Here is a 13,757-nt window from a genome sequence, read left to right on the forward strand (position 1 = left end):
GAGTGGCTGACCGTCTTAGTGCATCCACAGGCCCAGGGACATGCTGCAAAGCTTGGCCAGGAGAGCTGGCCAACCCATTCTGCTTTCCGTCCTCTGCTGGCCTAGATGAGCTGGCTGTCGTGTCCCCTGTGTGTGTCTGGGCATGTGGGCCACGGCACAGGCATCTGCAGCTGAGGAGGCTCTGTGCTGATCAGTGCACTCCAAGGTTGGACCACAGATGGTGTGATTTTCCCTGTGGCTGGAGTTTGAGTCCCGTGATCTTACAGGGGAGTCCTCCTAGGAACCTCGCCTGGGATGACCTCAGACCTGACTCTTGTGTGCACCCGCCAGTGTGTGGTCTACTTCAGCCTGACACTCACATTAGCCTATACTGGTAAATGCAGTTACCTAATCAGTTCTACTTCCAGTCCCATCTCGTATGCAAGCCAACAGCTGCTGTGGACTGCCTTAACCCAGCCCACTGCAAACCTGGCCCTTCCACACACCAGCAGGAGCTGCAGCCTAGTCAGGGTGACCCCCAGTAACCTCCAACAGTCCTATCCCCAACCCACTTCCTGTACATGGTGGCATGTGCAAGAGGCTGGTGTGGCCTTTCCCACATCCCATCTGGCTGCCATATATACCATGGATACTCTGGCTTAGCTCAGCCCAAACCAACCCCAGACCCAGCCCTCAGTGTGCTCACAGGTGCTACTGCTTTGACCAGCCTGGCCCACCCCCAGCCCTGGCTCTCGTGCTTACCTGTAGGAGCTAAAGCCTAGCAGGGGAGTATCCACAGTTCCCCTACTGGGGCCCACTCCAGCCCCAGACCTGGCACTTGTTTGACATGACTTGCACCCAGTCCTGGCACTTAACAGCAGATGCTGCAGCAAAGCCTGGCTGGCCATGCTTATTCTGATTCTTGCATGCACTGCTGATGTGGTGGCCTAGCCTAGCCTAGCCCTCCTCCAAACCCAGTCACATGCAGGCTGATGGCTGTTGCAGTCCTGCCCCTGCCCCAGCTCTCATGCTCACTGTAGGAGCAGTGTCCCAACAGGGGAGTCCCCAAGGCTCCCCTACCAGGCTTGCTCCCAGCCAGGGGTAAAAGATTTATTTATTTGAAAGGCAGTGTTATAGGGAGAAAGGGAGATATAGAGACAGGAAGAGAGAAAGCAGAGATGTACCATCTGCTGGCTCACTCCCCAAATGGCTGCAACCACCAGAGCTGAGCCAAGTTGAAGCCAGGAGCCTAGAACTCCATTTGAGTCTCCTGGAGTAGATGCAGGGGCCCAAGCAATTGGACCATCCTGCTTTCCAAGGTGCATCAACAGGGAGCTGGATGGGAAGTGGAGCAGCCAGGACTGGAGCTGGTGCCTGTGTGGGATGCCAGCATCACGGGCGATGGCTTTAGCCACTGTGCCACAGCACCACCGGCCCGCCCCTGCCCAGTGTTTTAATGACATCCCTAGAGTTTGGGGGGGTTGTCTGCACAAAGTAGGAAGGCCCGTTCCCTGCAGGGCGGCCAAAATCCTGCTGTCCACTTGAGTGTCCCATCTTTCCCCTTTGGTGCCTGAGACATTCCAGGGCCTGAACAGTGTCCCCGCTGTAGTTCTCTCCAAAGGGAGCCATGACAGAGATGACAGAGCCATCAGTGTCACTGTGCCCCTGAGACGGGCATGCTGGGGCAGGAAGCCTGTGTGACCCATCGGTGACATGGCTGGGGCAGAGTCTGCCCCAAGGTCCACCATGGAGTGGGCGGCACACAGGGACAAGTGGCCAAGGAGCCATGGGGCAGAAGGCAGGCCTGCAGTGCATCCGAGGCAGGGGCACTTTGTAAAGGCTCAGTATACAGCCCAGGGCAGAGGCCGACTGGGGGCTCACGGCCCCAGGTGGAACCACCCTCGGAGTGGGTGCCCTCCTGTCCCCACGCGTCTCTTCCATTTCCAGCACCTTAGCTTCACTGAAGTGTTTCCATGTTGAACTCCGAGGGTGAATGAGCCACAAACCTTCCACCGTAGGTGTGGGGCAAAGAGATTCTCAGACTGAACCCCCCGCCCCGAGCCCTGGGATGAACAGCGGAGCTGTGACGCCCGTTATAAAACACTGTCGCATGGCGTTGCTGGTGCCGGCACCGTGAGGACGCTGGCAGAATTACGGCCTCCAAATCAGTCTGGGAATGTGGGACAGAAATCCATAACTCAGATATGAGAACAGTCTACCCAGGTGCCTTTTTCTATAAGGATTCGATGAAATTAGATGAAAATAAATTTACATATATATCAATTTTATTATTAAAATGTATTCACACCGGTAAACAGAGTTCTCGGGGAAGGGAAAGCTGTGCAGTGGGTTGGACACACCAACAGACCCTCTTGGCTTGATCAGGGAGCCAAGTTACTGTCTCCTTGTAAATATCAATCTCTTCTGAGCACTAATAAACGGCCAGTGTTCAAGTGGAAGGTGTTGTGTGACGTCTGCCTCACACACCCGTGACACATCATACTGAATTATATCCCACCATGCGGCGTATTCCACTGCATGGTATCAATCTCTGCATCCCAGCGTCACACAGTTGAAAACAAACCAAGTAATTGATGTGCCAAGAAGGAAGAGAAAAAGTTATTTGAGAACAAATAAAATGGGCCATAAAGTTCGCTAAAATGTAATAATAATGATATTAAAAAGAAGAAGGAACGAAGAGAACTCTCCAAGGCGCGCCCAGAAGCCTGGCCTCTGCCAAGCTGCAACGCGATTCATCTTCCACTGCAAGTGGTAGCACGCTGTCTTCTTTTAAAATTGATGTTTGCTGCAGAGAAGGGAGTGCAGGGTTCTGATGGATACTGGGGAGTCGTGAGTCAGAACGAGGTCGGTGTCCCCCCACCGCCTTCCTCCCTCAGTGCTGCAAGGGGGTGGGGCCCGGCTGGCACCTTGACCTTCCCCCTGCCCGCGCCCTGCAAGACCTTGGTCGTAGCTGGTCTTGCAGAGGGCTCTGTGCTGATCGGAGGCAAGGGAATTCAGCAGAAGGATAGCAGGGACCTCATTAGTGTCATTTTCCTTTATATATATATATGTTTGAAAGGCAGTAAAACAAGGAGAGAGGCAGACCGACAGAGACGGATCCTGTAGTTCACTCGTAGATGCCCACAGTAGCTGGGGCCGGGCCAGGCGGAGGCAGGAGCCTGTCCAGCGGGGCCCCATATGCCCGAGCCCTCACCTGCTGCCTCCTCAGGCGTGCCCAGCTCAGATGTGAACCCAGACACATGAACCCAGGGCACAGGCGTCCTAGGTGCAGGGCCCAGTGCCCAGCCCAGTACTGACTCCGTTCCGCTGGAAGTGCTGGGCTGGCCTCAGCCGTGTCCCCAGCTGGGAGCTGCTGTGCTGTCGGTCAGGTGGCCGATCCTGCGTGCTGTGCACCAGGGGTGAAGCTGGATAGAGCTCCACTCCTCTCCCAGAGCTTGCCGTGGTCACACATCTCCGCCCCACAGCCGTTACCCCTGGGAGCCTGAGAGCTCAGGTCTGAGAAGGGGACACAGCTGACATGGGCTCCATGGCCGAGAGACCCCACGCCTCACCAGTGGGTCTGGCAGCTTGCTTTGCAGGTGTCCGCGGTCCAGGCCCTGGAGGCACACCCCAGCAGCCTGCCCAGGAGCAGTCCTGTGTGGGCAAGCCCCTGACCCTAGCCGAGGCTCGCCTGGCCGGGCCAGGCTGTCCCTGACAAGGACCAGGAACCTTCTCCTGTCCTCTGCCGCCGCTCCCCCATCTTTCCAGTCCTTCCCCTGCTGCGCCAAGCAGCACCCCTACACTGTTCTGGGTCATGTCGGGGAAGCCCTGGTCCCACTCCCCCCTCCCTCCTGCTCCTTCCAGCTGCCTTTTCATCATAGTGGACACCACTGCCACAAGAACCACAGCAGTGAGACCCACGCTGTGTCCCTTGTGCCGTTCACTCTGCAGCCCGCAGTGTCAGCTTGCCCCAGGAGGGGGCAGTGGAGCCCCTCATCCCAGCCAGAGCCTGGCCCTAGGTACTGCTCTCAGACATGTTCCCACTGTGTCCCGTGTTGACAATGGCCTCAGTCTCCCTCTCTGTAAAATGGAGTGACAGCCTCTATTAACCTTCCGTTGCTCCTGCCCTGGCGGATGTGTGTGTGTGTGACCCTGAGTTGTGCCCAGGGATGCTCACAGGTGCCATGTGTGGCGGGAAGGGGCACGAGCACAGCAGCTTCGTGTGTGGCTTCCCGCAGCCCGTGAGTGCCCCTCCGAGACACAGGGCCCCGCGGCCTCGCCCCCAGAGCAGGTGTAGCCACTTCAGTCTCCACAGTAAGTGTGAGGGGTCGACTACCCACAGGTCCCCATCCCCAGGAGGTCACGGGGTTAAACTCTTATTCAATGAGAAGAAGCTAAAGTGGCAAGTGCACTCACTCCAGGGGAGTCCCCACTTCCTGTTCTTGTCCCACAGGGGCAGCAGGTGGCACCTCCAGTGCTTGGGTGCCTGCCACCCACGTGGGAGCCCTGAGCACCCACCCACGTGGGAGCCCGGGGGTCTGGCTTCAGCCTGGCCCAGACCAGGCTGCCAAAGGGCAGTGAACCAGAGGATGGACGGTCCCGGTGTTTCTCCCCTCCTCTTGCTCACTCGCTCACTCGCTCACTCGCTCCACTTCCTCTCCATTGCTCAGCCTTTCTAGCAGGTAGGGGATAAATGAACATCTTGGGGAGATCGTCTCTCTGCCAGCAAGCTGCCTGCTTCGCTTATGCAAGGAAGGCACGTTTAGACTTCTTGGTGGGTTGGGATCAGGGACGGGGCGGGTGCCTCGCCGGCTACCCCGGAGCAGGGAGCCAGGCTCGGCTGTCACTCAGGACCACATCAGACAAGTGGGCGTTCACCAACATTGACAAAATCAGCCTCCTAAGTGCTGGCTGGCTTGGTTTTTCTTATTTCAACGATGTGAAATTTTAAGCAATGGAATATTCCGGTCCAGGGTGGAATTGGAAACTGGCTTGCCCTGCAGTGTGTATGTCCGGGTGCTCCAGGAACGTGATTGGGCATCCTGTTGCTGTTGTACTTCCTGTGGCATTTCCTGTGGGAGACGCTGGCAGTAAACCCTGGGACGACGACTTGGCTGTCTCACGTGTTCCAAAGTGAGACGGACGTTGTAATTTCTTAAGAGCCAGGCAGTAGAACCAAAGAAAAATTAAAATGCAAAATAGAGAGGATTTCTTGCCAAGATGCACTCTCTGTGTTATCATCACTCGGTCCTACAGCAAGCTCTCATCTTTGGGCAGCTGATCCTTAGGTGGATTACGGATAATAAACAGCCCATTAATGGAGGCCTGAACTAGGAAATGGAGTTGGAAGCAGCAGCAAAATGCAGTGGCTGGTGGAGGTTAATAACTCCATTACTGCAGCTCTGGGTCTGAGCCGCCCGGCGGGCAGGGTGTTAGCCTTATCTTACTCCTCATTAATTGAGCTAATAGAACCTGGCTGACCCTGCTTTGCCAGACATGGGCTGGAATACATATCACAGGCGACGCTACCTTTTCTCATGGGAAGAACCATGGCTCTCAAAGAAGGCCAGCTGGCCGGCTGCGAGCAAAGCCCGTCTCCCGACCATAGCGGCAGGTGCGTGCCCAGACAGGTGCCCGCCATAGCCTTGCTGCCTCCGGCGTTGGAGGACTCTGCTATTGTCTTGAGTTCCAGGGTGAGCAGGAAGGGGAGGCGTGCACAGGGTGGGGGAGGGCGGCAGGACGGGCAGGCCTGCGGCCTTGCCTGCAGAGGTACCTGGCAGGCTTCTCTCTTGCACTCCACCCCGCCCCAGAGCCTCCTGACCGTTTGCTGCCTGTGTTCCCCACTGTCCTGTGTTGCTGTTTTACTGGACACGTGGCCTAGAGGGCGCCACTGAATCTTTCTCAGCTTCAACTTCTTTGACCCTCACAAAGGTAGAAGTCAGCATCTGAGCTGCCAGCACAGGGCCTGGCTCTTTCCACAGGTGGGAGATGCCCAGGATAGGGGGCCTTTGAGCTGACGGTCTCAGGTCCACAGGTGGGAGCTGACCAGGGGAAGGATCTGAGCTGACCGTCCTGGGTGCACAGGTGGGAGATGCTGCTGCGGGGGGTGGGGGAGCACAGCCTACGGTCTCAGGTTCACGTCTGACCTGTGCAGGTCGCCAGCCTCTCTGTGCCTCAGTTTCCCTAACTGCAAACCACAGACAGGTGCAGCTGGGACATCAGTGGGAGGATGATTTGAGGGAGAGAAGGGAGCACAGACAGGATTCGCCTGTGGTGGCCATGGTTACTGCCGACATGTTGGGAGCTGTGTGCCTTGCCACCTCACTGGGTTCAGTGGTCCCAAGGCTGGGCATTCCGGGCAGACTGCTCCCCGCCTCTCCAGGCTGGCTTTGCGGGTGGGGCAAGAGGAAGGTGGCTCCTTGTGCACCTGCTGAGATGCAGGGCAGGAGACTGACCCCGCCACAGACAAGGTCACCCTGTGTCTGACACCCCCAGGGAGCCAGGCCTCTGGGACCACCAGGACAGGAAGCAGGGACAGCCTCGTAGGGTGTTTGGAAACATTTTTGTTCACCTGACCCCTGTAGTGCTGTGAGAGTGAGAGTGTCCACTCTCCCGATGGTGGACACCATTGGAAGACAAGGACCCTGGGGTGAGTGGAAGGCTGCTGGGGCACCAGCAGGCAGAGGCATTGTGCCTATACTGTGCACTGGGCTGGGTTGGCAGGCTCTCCCTGAGACACCCCACTGTGGGCTCCAGGTTGTGTGGAGGCTGCCCCTGGTTGGCTGGAATCTGGCTCTAGAAGTCTGGGTGGGGCTTGGGGAAGGCTGATGGGAGCAGCACTGGAGAGGGGGAGCCAGCAGTTTCCAGCTGTGACTTACCCTGTGAGGTATCATGGACCAGGTCCTGACCCAGCTAGAATGGGCCAAGGAGGAGCTGGCACGTCCCAGCTCCATCCTCTGCCCTGACCCTGGCAAAGGCAGCCTTGCAGAGGTCAAAGTTCAACTCCAAGGCCCCGTGACACGGCACCCCCTCTAGCATGCTGCCGTGCAGCCACCCCAGAGCACTCCCCAGGACATCTTCCCAAGCCTCAGCCTGGAGTTCAGAAGGGGTGGTGCCCCTGGGTGCAGGGCTGGGGCCTGGGATGGTGGCGATGACAGGACAGGTGATGTCCGCCCATAGCCCTGCCCCTGCAACGCCTCCATCTCTCCGTCCATGAGAACTATCCCGCGTCTTCCTGCCAGGGGCCTGTTGGCATTCCCCGTGTATTTCCACTGTTTGTGCAAGAGGACTGGAGAGGAGGGCTCTGAGCAAACAGGGCTGGCGGGGTGGGGGGCTGGGGCAGGTATGAGGGGTGCTGAGCGAAGCCTCGGCTGATGACCACTCCCGGGCTGGCTGTCCGTCTGGGAGAGCAGTCAGGAGAGCAGTCAGGCAGGCCCTGTTGAAATGGCCAGCGCCTCTGAATTGCCTGTCACCTGGACTGGCCCAGGGAAGTCCAGACACAGTGGCTGCTAAGACCACGGGCCCAGCCCTGCTGGCCCAAGCGGGCGGCCAAGCATGGGAGAGGAGCTGGCACAGCGCCTGGGCCAGGCCATCCCACAGGCACCGATCAGGTCCCAAGGGGCCTCCGTATAGTATTTTCCTTGTTGAGTGATTTTTGCCAGAGCAGATGACCGCTCTTTTATCTACACTCTAGATATCGTTCTTGGGGGCTGACTCTGGAAGCTTCCCTTCCTCCCCCACCAAAACCATGGCGTGTGCTTGCCTGTCAGTGTCCCGGCCAGTGGGACAGTCAATGCTGACTGGCCCCCATTTCCTCCGCCCTCCCCCCCCGTCCTCCCCTCTCTCTCCATCTCCCTCCCTGTGGAGACTGCAGGCTCTCATGGGGACTCAGCAGGCGTGGGCAGAGCCGGCCCAAGCATACCTCCTGCAGCAGAGAAGACAAACACTCCACAGCCACCTGCGCCCCAGGTGTCCAAAGCAATCTCCGTAGGGCAGGTGGAGAGTGACAGGTGACCTTCACAGAACCCCGCCCCAGTGGCTGGCATTTGAATGGAGCGCAGATGGTGACGCCCCCCATTTTGGGGCCAGCAGGACCACGCGGCCATTCCCTTCAATTCATTTCCCTGAGAAAGGCAAGAGGACAGAGACGCTGAGATGACTTGGAGAAATCGTGTTTGTTTTTCTTTACCCATAGGAGACTTGGGGAGGCCTCAGCGCCTACTTCAATTTCCCGTCTTCCTCAGAGGCATAAATGACGAACTGAACCGCCGACCTGGGGTCCATGTTACTCCCGAGGTCCCCGCTCCTCCCTAAATATCACCGCTGTAATCCCGCATGGCTCTGCGGCTGCCCCTCGGGAGGACGCGAGACTCCAGGTTCTGCCGCCTGCTTGGCTTTGGGGTTTCTGCGCCTCCAGCTCCCTCTGCTTGCTCCGAGTGGCCGGCCTCAGGGTGTGAGTTCTAGAACCCAGCTCTAGATCTGCAGCTTCCTCTGGCCCAGCACCACTGCCTCTCACCCCAGGCCTCAGCACACATGCCCACTCCCTGTTTCCCACCCACAGAGGTTCTGCTCATGACATTTTATTATTATTATTTATTGGAAAGTCAGATATACAGAGAGGAGGAGAGACAAGAAGATCTTCCGTCCAACGATTCATTCCATAAGTAACTGCAATGGCTGAAGCTGCGCCAATCCAAAGCCAGGAGCCTGGAGCTTCTTCCAGGTCTCCCACACGGGTGCAGGGTCCCAAGGCTTTCCCAGGCCACAAGCAGGGAGCTGGATGGGAAGTGGAGCAGCAGCAGGGACACAAAGCAGCACCTTTTGGGATCCTGGCACTTGCAAGGTGAGGCTTCAGCTACCGAGGCATCATACCAGGACCTCTTTTCTTCATCTGATTCTTGCTTTCCCTCCCATCGACCCCCTGCAAGGTTGAACTCAAATGCCGCTTCCTCCAGGAAGCCGGCCATGACACCTCTCTGCCCTGAGCCTCCCAGGGACTTGACATTATGTTTCCACGTGGGGCAGTAGCACAGCCACATGCGGGCTGCGTGAGAGTGCGTGGTTGCTCTGCCGTGGCTCTTCCTTCTGGGGAGACAGCAGCCGCTTTGTTCAGATTCACACAGGGAATCCAGGGCAAGCAGGCAGGAAACAACCGCCGGAAACACCTCGGACCTCGGCCCTCACGCGTCTCATATTCTAGAAGGGGGAAGAGACAGCCAGCAGGTGCTTGCGGGTCGGGTTCCATGGCACATAGGCTAAATGGGGAGTAAGGGAGACAGGTGTCTGGAAATTTTGCAGGCAGAAATAACATGGCCCTCGTGCAGTGGAGCCCACCTTGGGGGAGGGCAGTATGAGTTGGTGCTGCCCGAGGAAGACTCAGCCGGCTACCAGCTGGAGAGAGGCTGGGGAGCTGTCGTGCTGGTGTCAGGGCTGCGCTGTGAGAGGAAGGCACTTGTCAGCCAGGGAGGCAGACGGCACGGAGTGGGCAGTGGCCGAAGAGCAGGTCTCCAGGGCCAACACACTCGGATACTGTGCTGGCCTGGCCAGCTGCCCCAGAAGGCCCTTCCAGGGCCTCTGCCAGGACCCTCAAGCTCTCGTTTCTTCAAGGGCCATGGGTTCCTCCAGATCCTGTTCTTTGGATTCCTTCTGTGTCTCCCCCTGGAGCCTGCTGGGGCCCGTGCGGGTGGTCCGGGGGGTGGTAGCCTGCTGGGAGCCACACTGGCACCTTCTGCCCTCAGGGACTCGCTTTTGAAGAAACTTGCGTGCTGGTACTGGCCTCCTCAGTCACCTTGTAACTCATTCCGTCTTGGGGGAAATCCCTGCCTCTCACCCGCTTCTCAGGTTACAGTGGGCAGGGGTCGCGGGGGGGGGGGGCGGGGGGGCGGGGGTAGTACCTGCACCCCCTGCCTGGTCCTCATGGGTCAGACCTTCCCACCCCTTCTCTCTTGCCGAGCCTTGTTCCAGCCAGGGCCCCTGCACTGTCTGTCTTCATGGACCTCCGAATCCAAAAGGCCCCTGGACATACTCTGTGAACCTGGTTACGTAGAGGGGTAGACTGAAGCCCAGAGGACCCCCTGCCCCCGCCCTGGGAGGAGGCCCTGCGCTGGGGCCTCCCAGCTGCAGGCTGGCTTGTTCGTGCTTGTTGGTTTTGCGTTTAGATGTCATCTCTTCCTCCCTCCTGGCACATAGGCAAGGAACCAGGCTGCCCACCCTGTGATGCCACCTGCACTGGGCACCGCGGCCCCTCCCTGGTCTGCGCTGCCCTGGTGCACACTCTGCCCAGCTCTGGGAGAAGCCCCCCTCCCCTCAACCATAATTAGCCTTGTAAGACTAATGGAGGAAATCGTGTCTAATTACCCTGTTGAAGGGCCGATTATGCGATTAACATTCGAGGGCTATAAGCTAATGATGAGAAGAGCCGCTCATTTGCATAGCATTAAGTTAATTGCGCCACAGACCAAGGGCAGGGGAGGGGTGCTGGTGAGGGGGCAGTTTCTCTTTCGGAAAGTGTGCGTGGGGGACGGTGAGGAGCCACCTGAAAACCTTAATTAACAGCGATCCGGCCACTGGGCCCAACCGGGCGGGGCGGGGCGCTGACGGCTCCACAACTGGGCAGTGGGAGCCAAGGCCCCCAGAAGACAAGCTCCTGCTGGTCTCAAAAAGCCCTTCTAGAAAATTCTTGCTCTACAGCCTTGCTGCAGGCCGCCTGCGAGTGAGACCAGGGCAGAGTGCCCAGGCGTGTCCCAGAGGCAGCTTCCACCCTGCCGGACCTGGGATACCGTGGCCGGCCCCAATTGTCCCCTGGAGGTTAGGGATTTAGCCCACCCCACTGTTGGGCAGTGTTTGCCAAAGAACAGGGCTCCAAAGGCTCCTCGGGCACATCAGTTTAAGTTCCTTATTTCACTAGGGTGAAAAAAATGGCTTCCCAAGAGGCCGAGGGCCTGGAGCTGAGGGTCGCTGGCTGCAGAGAGGCCCCCACACCCTGGGCAGCTGAGCTGGGAGAGGCAGACTGAGCCTCGTGTGGCAGCAACCACAGCAGCCGCCCTTCTTCCCCGGCCCCAGCATCTCCTGACCTCTGTGTCCTGCTCCCCTTGAGGGCTCAGGCTGGGCGGGGCTAGACCACCCGGAAGCATGTGTCCTGGTAGCTTCCTCGTGAGGTTTGTGCTTGTTTGTTTATTTTTATATTCAGAGAGAAGGAGAGACAAAGAAAAAGATCTTCTGTCTTCTGGTTCACTCCCCAAAGGGCCACAACACCCAGAGCTGAGCTGATCCAAAGCCAGGAGCCAGGAGCCTCTTCCACCTCCAAGCATTGGTACCCCGTATGAGCATCAGTTTGTGTCCCGGCTGTTCTGCTTCCCTTCCAGCTCCCTGCTTGTCACCTGGGAATGCGGCAGAGATTACTCCAAAGCCTTGAAACCCTACACCCACACAGGAGACCTGGAAGAAGCTTCTGGCTCCTGGTTTGGGATCGGCTTAACTCTGGCCATTGTGGCCACTTGGGGAGTGAGCCAGTGACGACAGAAAATCTTTCTCTCTTTCTCTGTAAATTTGCCTTTGTAATAAAAATAAATAAATCTTAAAAAGTTGAAAATTATCAAAATGCCAGGAACAACTTAGTGACAGTAGGCAGGAGCCAGGAGCTGGGCCCAGGTCACCCAGGTCACCCAGGTGGTCGCAGGGGTGTGATCCACTGCCTCCCCTGGTATGCATTAGCAGAGAACTGGACCTGAACCAAGACCCTCTGGTCCCTGGAGGAGTGTCGCACGCAGCACCCTAGCGTCTGTGCCAAACATCTGCCCCGTTACATCTAATAAGACTAATCTCAGGGACCCGGCACATGATGGCCAAGTGGCTAAAGTCCTTGCTTTACAACTGCCAGTTCATGTCCTTGCTGCTCCACTTCCCATCCAGCTCCCTGCCTGAGTTAGAGAAAGCAGTGGAGGACGGCCCAAAGCCTTGGGACTCTGCACCCGAGGCGGCTTCTGGCTTCGAATTAGCTCAGCTCTGGCCATTGTGGCCTCCTGGGGAGTGAACCAGCAGATAGAAGATCTCTCTGTCTCTCCTTCTCTCTGCAAATCTGATCTGCCTTTCCAATAAAAATAAATAAATCTAAAATAACTAACCATAGGAGACTGACGCTGTGGTGCATTGTGTTAAGCCAGTTGATGTGCTGCCAGCAGCCCGTTGTCAGAGTGCTGATTGGCATTCTGGCCACCCCGTTTCCTACCCAGCTTCCTGCTAAGGTGCCCAGGAGGGTAGCAGAGGAGGGCATAAACCCGGGGTCCCTGCTGCCACTGCGGGAGACCAGCAGGGAGGCCTGGCTCCTCTCAGCCTGGCCCAGCCGAGGCTGTGCCGCCATCCAAGGAGTCAGCCCAAGCATGGAAGATCTTACTTCTCTCTGTAATTCTGCCTTCAAACAAATACTTTAAATAAGTAACTCGGGCATCTGCCCAGGAGCCCCGCCTCCCATCGCCCCCTGTGGAGCAGCAGAGTAAAGGTGAGAGAAGTGAGTGAAGGCGGCTTGTGGACTGGGTTGTCTCCCCCAGGCAAGCCCAGCTCCATGGCTGTGGTGAGCGGCTAGCAAGATTGTTAAACCAACAGACGAACACCCAACAAAAGCTGCCCCCTTTAGCAGCTGAGTTGAAAAATATAAAATTAAGATTTAAAAAAATCAACCGCAGATGGGTAGCCATTGGGTAATGGGACATGGAAATAAATGCAGGGGGAAAAAGCAACCCACATGTTGAAGACCTTTGCCAAGGAAGTTAAACCCAAGTTGAAATACTTGCAAAGGTTCCGAAAAGGAAGCCGCACCTTGTCCGTGGTTAGGCTGGCAAGTCGTGGAGACGCGCCCCGGCCAGGCTGATGCCGAGATCCGGTGAGGTTCCAAATCCTTTGGGGTCAGGTGAAAGCAGGGAGCCAGGAGCTTCCTCTGGGTGTCCCACATGGGTGCAGAGGCCCCCGAACTCAGGCCATCCTCCAGTGTCCTCCGTGTGCATGAGCAGGGAGCTGGTTGGAAAATGCAGCATCCAAGACTTGCACCTGCACCCGCCAGGGATGCCAGCATCGGGCAGCAGTTCAGCTCATCGTGCCACAATGCAGGTCCCTCAGGGTGCATTCTACCGCCACTGAGACCCTGCAGTGCTAGCGCTGGGTTTGTCACAGGCTCAGCAGCAGGACAGAAGAAGCCAGCGGCAGGACACCTCCTGTGGCCAGAACTAAGCAGAGCTCTGCTTGAGTAGGACACATCCGGGTGTTTGGTCACCTCTGTGGCTATACCCTGCTGGAGGTGAGACCACGGGGCCTTCCTGGGGTCCAGCCTGCCCCGATGTGGAATGTGGGCACCTTAGCCCCACTCCTGTCCTCAGTGGGTGTGGGGCTCCTGACCCCGGTGGTGGAGGTGAGGTGGGGGGCTCTGGGGACAAAGACATTAAGCTTTAGGGATGTGCCTTGCTCCCTGCCACCATGTGAGTGATGCTCCTGAGGCTAGGATGGTGACTGCCAGCTGCTCAAACCACTGACCCCCGCCATCCTGTCTGGTGTCCTGACTGTTAAACTTCAGAGACCACGTTTTTGTCATAGGATCTGCAATGTGTTCAAGCCGTCTGACAAGAATGGGTGTCTCTGGTGGGTGCACACACAGTCTAGGCTCTGGGGGAGCCCTCCCCGTTGTGTGCGGCCAGCCTGTGCGCGTGGGTCAGCAAAGGCCTCGTCCTGCTTCTCCTGAGACCTGGAGAAATCGGGTGCCCCCTGCCAGGTGCACCTGCCGGGTGCCCGGG

At 57.7% G+C, this 13,757-nt stretch overlaps 1 protein-coding gene across 6 annotated transcripts in view; it reads left to right on the forward strand.

The window, feature by feature from the left end:
• AK8 (adenylate kinase 8) overlaps positions 1 to 13,757 on the forward strand; it is a 111,093-nt gene that overhangs the window by 72,929 nt on the left and 24,407 nt on the right. Inside the window, exon 12 of one of the 6 annotated variants that reach the window (XM_058672720.1) lies at positions 1,998 to 2,032. The exons of the other annotated variants lie outside the window; for them this stretch is intronic. Within the exon in view, the coding sequence (XP_058528703.1) occupies positions 1,998 to 2,025 (28 nt within the window). The 3' untranslated portion in view covers positions 2,026 to 2,032. Of the gene's footprint in view, positions 1 to 1,997; positions 2,033 to 13,757 lie in introns of those variants that run through there. 6 annotated transcript variants of the gene reach the window in all.

The sequence above is a fragment of the Ochotona princeps genome, chromosome 14 (genome assembly GCF_030435755.1).
Source record: "Ochotona princeps isolate mOchPri1 chromosome 14, mOchPri1.hap1, whole genome shotgun sequence".
Classification (NCBI taxonomy): Eukaryota; Metazoa; Chordata; class Mammalia; order Lagomorpha; family Ochotonidae; genus Ochotona; species Ochotona princeps.